The sequence below is a fragment of the Meleagris gallopavo genome, chromosome 29, assembly GCF_000146605.3.
Source record: "Meleagris gallopavo isolate NT-WF06-2002-E0010 breed Aviagen turkey brand Nicholas breeding stock chromosome 29, Turkey_5.1, whole genome shotgun sequence".
Taxonomy (NCBI): domain Eukaryota; kingdom Metazoa; phylum Chordata; class Aves; order Galliformes; family Phasianidae; genus Meleagris; species Meleagris gallopavo.
This window is the reverse complement of record NC_015039.2, coordinates 3,707,105-3,713,081: the sequence shown is the minus strand read 5'-3', so window position 1 is coordinate 3,713,081 and position 5,977 is coordinate 3,707,105. Positions and strand designations below refer to the sequence as shown.

The 5,977-nt window shown below is 46.9% G+C and overlaps 3 protein-coding genes across 3 annotated transcripts in view; 2 read left to right on the top strand and 1 right to left on the bottom strand.

Moving 5' to 3' along the window:
• The window catches only part of LOC104914624 (beclin-1-like), a 1,660-nt gene extending 546 nt beyond the window's left edge, over positions 1 to 1,114 (top strand). The window contains exon 3 of the mRNA XM_010724711.3: positions 971 to 1,114. Coding sequence (XP_010723013.1) covers positions 971 to 1,114 — 144 coding nt within the window. The remainder of the gene's footprint in view (positions 1 to 970) is intronic.
• PSME3 (proteasome activator subunit 3) lies at positions 254 to 5,695 on the bottom strand. The gene is made up of 10 exons (XM_010724710.3): positions 5,548 to 5,695; positions 5,178 to 5,240; positions 4,619 to 4,723; positions 4,269 to 4,317; positions 3,548 to 3,660; positions 2,954 to 3,022; positions 2,432 to 2,499; positions 2,236 to 2,290; positions 1,895 to 1,981; positions 254 to 1,422 (listed from the first exon to the last, which is right to left on the bottom strand). Exons 3-10 carry the CDS (start codon positions 4,676 to 4,678, stop codon positions 1,342 to 1,344), a joined length of 582 nt encoding a protein of 193 aa, XP_010723012.2. The 5' UTR covers positions 4,679 to 4,723; positions 5,178 to 5,240; positions 5,548 to 5,695; the 3' UTR covers positions 254 to 1,341.
• A 45-nt stretch (positions 5,696 to 5,740) lies between these two features.
• The window catches only part of AARSD1 (alanyl-tRNA synthetase domain containing 1), a 3,879-nt gene continuing 3,642 nt past the window's right edge, over positions 5,741 to 5,977 (top strand). The window contains exon 1 of the mRNA XM_010724709.2: positions 5,741 to 5,972. Coding sequence (XP_010723011.1) covers positions 5,741 to 5,972 — 232 coding nt within the window. The remainder of the gene's footprint in view (positions 5,973 to 5,977) is intronic.

Genomic DNA, 5,977 nt, shown 5'->3' with positions numbered 1-5,977 from the left:
AAAAAAAAAAAAAGAGAGAGAAAGTTCATTTCTTTTGTCACTGTTGTTACAATGAAGTTAACACAACTATTAAGGCTACTGCACAATAATATACGGGTGTAACGAGACCTGGGAAACAGTGAGGTTCCAGAAATAAATGATTTAACATTCCCTGAATATGGGACTTAAGTAGAAATACTATAAATAAAAAATTTGGAGCCTGCAGCATTATGGGATCACTTCCCACACACAAAAACTGACGCAACACAACCAATCATTTCCAAAGGGGTTTGTAATGGACCATGAAATGTTCCAGCAGCTTAGAGGAGTCAGTAGGCACACAAGGGTGCTCTTTTGCAGGGGAAAGAATACAAGGTTTGCAACGGTACCAGGTGGGAATTGGCCATCCTCACCCCAAGCACTACTGTCACAGCTGGCCTGCTGTGCGTGGACAGCTGGAAGCACTGCCAGAAGAAAGCAGGTTGCAGTCTGATCACACATGGAAGCTATCAGGAGTTTAGCATCAGACCTCTGGCTCCTCCCTTCTCTCAGCCTGGGCAAAAGCAACTTATACTGAGGAGGCACAAAGACTCCCGTGAAGTTGGTTTTAACCAAGAAAGTGGCTCTAATCAATTTGCAAATTGGAGCAGAAGCCACATGCGCTCACAACCAGCCAGTACAGCAATCAGCCCCAGTGACAAGCACCGCCTTCAGCTCTGCATTGACCTGCTCAGAACCAAGGCAGAGACAGATGGGCCACACTCTACTGAGTCAAAAAAGCCACAAAACAATTACAGACCTGTCAGTGGCACTGGAACGTGGCTGTGGCCACCAACCCAGACGGGGCAGGATCCTGTTTTTGCAAATAAGTCAGTGCAGAGCATTGGCAGAGGGGCTCAGCTACAGCCAGCACTGAAGTGAGCTGGCTTTCAGTGATTGCATCACCATCCAGGCCTTATCTTGTGCTGAGGACTGTCTGCCTTGTTCACAGAGACCACGGAGAAGTCTCCAGCCAAGAGATGGGACAAGACAAGGGCCTGGTCTCTACTGTAGCTCCTACTCAGGTAGGAAGAAAGGCATGAAGGAATGTTCCTGCCTGGCTGGCGCTCTGCTCTCACTCTGCAGTAGCCTCTAGGGCATCCCAAAGCAGCAAGGCCTTTTTCTTTACCAGATACTAGAGGGAGGGAGAGCTCCTGAGACCTGAATAAAACCAATCACAAAACTAGGTGAGAATTTCTTTAGATTTTAACTAAGAATGCAATACTATTTCCAGCCAGTTTCCCATCTCGATAGTCATGTAACAAACCAAGGCAATGACGGTCTTTAGTTGACTGAACAGTTCTCAAGTTCAAACGTTGACACTTAATAAAGGGTCTCAGCATTGCTGCTCCGAGGCCTCTTGATCTTCTCAATGTTTTTAAGGATCATGTCATGCAAAGTGACCTGCAAAAAGGGAGAAGACAACTCAGAAATGGAGGGGGGGTGTCACTTAGCATTCAGGATTCACAACAACCACTGACTTGAGCAGTATCACAGCTCATCCTGGTACTACTTTCAACCCCTGCTTGCAATCACATCTCTGCTTAAAATAAGCGCAAAAAGAAGACATCAATACAGAGTACAGGAATTGTTTGTACTGCCTGAAGAATTTAGGATTGCAGGTTCCCACAGCAGTGCACAGAATATTTTGTGCTCAGCTCCCATGAATACTCAAGTTGGAAACACCCACATCTCTGGGAGATGGTGGGGAGGCAATAAACACTTAGTTCTTGTTAGTGCCAAAGCAGACCAGGAAAGAGATAGGCTTCTTGCCAGGACTAACTCTAATCACAGGGAAAGGAGAGAGCAGCAGAAGGATCAAAAGGGCTCTTTCTATTACGTAGGGAGCCAGTGAGAGCTCTGGCTTTTCACTTACATACTGATTCCTCAGCTCTGAAATGATCAGGCGCAGACTGATGTACTCCTTCTCATCAATCTCCGTCACTGTGCGGCGGTAGTCCTCCTGCAGGAAACAGATGCATGGCTAAGTGGCCTGAGCTCAGGTGTGCTTCCATATATCAACTGAAGGTCCTACCTTTTACAAAGGAATCCCCCTTTCAGTTTCCTCTCTTCTGATGAAGGTATTCTGTACTCTAATACAGCCCCCCCTTTTCCCACAGGGCCCTTAGCTCAAAAAGGACAGTGATGAAGCGGCCTGAAGAGTCCCAAAAAGCAGCAGCACGTAAACTGTAAAGCACCACTTCCCCATTTACTTACCACATGAGGGTACTTAGCTATTTTGGAGACCAACTTGGCTCTTGTGATATAGTATCTGTTAGGAAAATGGAGACAAATCAGACAAACAGTACCAAGATTTTTCCAGACACAACCTGCCCCAGCAAAGCTGAAGGACCTTCCCCGAAAGGTTACTTTTCCCAGCAGCACTCCCAGAAAGGGCTCCGTTCCTTCATACCTAGAAATCTGGTCCAGATAGGATGCTGCCTCACTCTCCACAGTTCGAAGCTCAGCGACTGTTTCCTCCTGCAAAGGAAGCCTTCTCATGAAATACTCGTACTGAAATTGGCCGTTGTGGCTCTAGAAGTACCCTGTCTCAGCAGTTCCACGTCAATCTCGGCTTTGGATTTTAAAACCTAAACCAACTCCACCACTGCAGACACTGGATACAATCAAATGATTTGGAAGAATCCTAGAGGTCCACGCTCTTGGGGCATAGTTCTCTGCTACAGTAGGGCATACAGCCTGCCAACGGTTTACGGGCTGGTTTGGCCCGGTTCTGTGACTAGCAGGGCAGGGATACCCACAGACCCATGTCTTGGGAAAGGGAGAAGGGAAAAAAAGGGAAAAGGATAAAGAGATGAGCCTTAAAACAGTGGCAACAATCTGAGGAGAAACAAACTAATTTACTAAATCAGATATCGAAATGCAAGACAACACACTATAACACAAAACCACGACACAGCCAATGATATCTTACCTGAATAGAAACACCAAAGTTGTTTCCATCTTCTATCCTGGGAATTAGAAGTTGCACCCACATTTTGACCTGCAGTAGAAAGATCACTATACAGATCACTACCAAGATTTTTACAGAGAAATCTCATAATTTTTTCCAAAGCCCCCTATGAGTGTGTCTTTGCCATGCAGTTCATGATAAACTCCTACAGGTTCTTCATGCTCACACACCACTTCTGAGCAGATTAAATTTCTCATATGGCTGAAAAGCCACACAAGCATAGCAGCTTCTCAAGGGAAGCTCCCCTGGTTGCATCCAAGTGGCTCTCAGCAGGTGTTGGTTACTATGAAGGTGAAGAAAGGCCTCAAGAAAGGAGCCTGCAAAACAGACAACATCCTCCTTCACGAGGTGTACTAAACAACTCCCTGAGAGCTCAGAAAAGGAACATTTCCCTACACCTACCCCTCAGACTTCACAAGTGCAGGATTTATACCACTATCACTTATAAAATACAGAGGAACCTGCTCCTTCAGCGAACCTTCACACAAGCAAAGAAGCAAAAGGATTCTAGTGCCCCCATCTGCTCCAGAACTCAGGGATGCAGCCCATACCCACCGTATTACACTTCTCAATAAGCAGTCTGATCTCTGGTTTCACTTTCTCAATGATGTCCACCAGCTGCTGGTTGCTCTTCAGCATCCCATTGGGCATCACAAACACTTTGGTACCTACAGTGGCAGAGAAGGCGAACACATCAGCTCTACTTGGGAACAGATGCACCAGAAGATCAGACCAAAGGTCCGCTTGAGTATCATGTCTCCTACAAAGGCTTAGCAGTGTACACTGAGACAGGATACAGCTAACCTGTGAGGAGGGGGGAAACTGGGCATGGGATAGCTGTGATCGCCAAAAAGGAAAGAAGAGAGGAAATACGGAGCTTAGATGAGAACTGGAAAGCTCTAGCCTGCTGAGCCTAGGTACAAGGATTTTCCTGACATACATGTAAGAAATTATTCTGCCTCAGCTTAATCCAAAACCTGAGGTTTTCCTCCAGATATAAAAAGCTTTTAGAACAGATCCATGGGGAGCCCAGCTGCTCATCAACAGGCTAAGCCTAAGCAACTGCTACTTATGTCGATCAGAGAAATCCAAATCCTGCTGCTTCTAAGAGCTAGAACCTGACTCCTATCTGTAGGTCAGGCTCTGAGGCTGCAGAGACAGGTATGCATAAGCAGCAGATGCTGTCAGGACAGGGCAAGTGGGACTGAAGTCATTTCATTCTCTTAAGGCACAGCTCAAGGGGCAGGCAGCAACAAAGAGACTCGGGGACTCTTACCCTGAAAGGTCTCTTCGCGGTCTTCCAGCTTCCTCTTTTTCATATTTGGCTAAAATATACAAAATGTTTTACTCACAAACTAGTCGTAAGCTATAAAACTGTTGCAGAGGAAGTAAGGACAACATTAGAGCCTCTGCTACACTCCTGGTTTCTAACCATCCATCTTTAAAAACAAAGGAACACTGTGAAGGACAGCATCACCCTCCAGCAGACTTCCCAAGATCGGGAGACCAATTCCTGAAAGTCTTTGGGAGGCTGTTGTTAACTAAGAATATTCTAATTCAACACAGAGCAGGGCATGCAGTTTTAATTACCAGAAGCAGGGAGCTCAGCCAAGAGAGTAACCTTACCCCGTCCAGTCCATCATGGCTGTTTGTGAGAAGAATTGGGTCAGGCACTGGGAGGTTCATGTCTGAATGGATCTGAGTGAGATCATGAATATTCAGGATAGGCTCCTGGAAAACAATGCATACTTGTTATTTAATTATGAAATGCCGACTTATATCACAGTAAGCACAATACAAAAAAAAAAATCCAACAATAGGACCGTAGCAAGACCTCCTTCTGTCCAAGAGCAGAGTGCCAGCTCTAGATTATGACCAAAGCTATTGTCTGTCTGTAGCACTGGGCATGCTGGAGTCCCACAGCATCATGAAGGACAGCCCAGAGCTACTGAATGCGTAAGAATAGTAAGTGTGTTGATCACATGAAGAAAACTGAAACAGGCATCACTCCCTCTAGAGCTAGCAGCATTTCAGTACATGCAAGCAACAAAGCCATTGCTTCGCTTCTCTGTGTTATGGTGATATACACAAGATAAATGCACAGGAAGGATCTGTTTCAGCCACATCACCTTCTAGCACGCAGTCTGAAAATAAAATATTATACAGAAGATAACACATATCTTACTTTCAGGAACCCATCAAGTTCTAACAGCTTCTTTGGGAAAAAGTTTGCCACCAGATCTTCAGCCTGATAGAGAAAAAAGAGATTATGAAGTGAAACAATGCCATGAATTCATCAAAACAAAAACACCAGGAAAATTGACTGTCCAAAGCCAGGAAACAGCAGGGCACATAAGTTCTGCCTTCCAACAAACTCCACACAAAGCCAAAGGGAAAAAAAAGACACAGAGTGAGCCACAAGGCTGTATAACCTCATCTCACCCAATGACTAAAGTGAGCTGTGCGCACTTCTAAGATTACAGAAAACACTCAAACTGCAGCAAACTGCGTCAAAAAGATGTGCCAAGCTAGCTCTTTCCTCTGAGGATACTCACCTCGCTCGTGATCCGCTCTCTGAAGGAGTCAACCTACAGAAGAAACAAAGCAACAGTTCAGGAACATGCTAAAAAATTCCCCAACTCAAAAGTAGCCGGGCGCTGCGCCCTGCACGGACAGATCCTGCCCCAGGTCCGAACCCCGGGCACCAACTTGTTCCTGTGAGCACGCGGAGGGTCGGGAGACCCCACGATGGACGAGAAGCAGCCGAACGCACCCCACGCCTCCCTCACTTGCACGGGCCGAGTTCCAAAGGCCAACGCAAGGCGCGAGGAGCCCAGAACAAAAGGCCGCAGGCCGCCAGCTTCAGCGCGGGCTGAACCGAGCGGAAACGGCGCGGGCGCGGCTCGGCCGGGGCCCAGCGGGAGACTCCGATCGGACAGCGGCGGAGGAGGAGCGGCGGAGGAGAAGCGGGCCGGGCCGCGTCAG

What these genes read in the sequence shown, in the direction of transcription:
- PSME3 (XM_010724710.3), bottom strand. Translation starts at nt 4,678, where the DNA reads ATGAACCTCCCAGTGCCTGACCCAATTCTTCTCACAAACAGCCATGAT. An exon ending in GCCATGATGGACTGGACGGG is followed by an intron (nt 4,318 to 4,618) that starts GTAAGGTTACTC and finishes TGTATATTTTAG; the next exon opens with CCAAATATGAAAAAGAGGAA. An exon ending in CAGAGCTGAGGAATCAGTAT is followed by an intron (nt 1,423 to 1,894) that starts GTAAGTGAAAAG and finishes CCCTTTTTGCAG; the next exon opens with GTCACTTTGCATGACATGAT.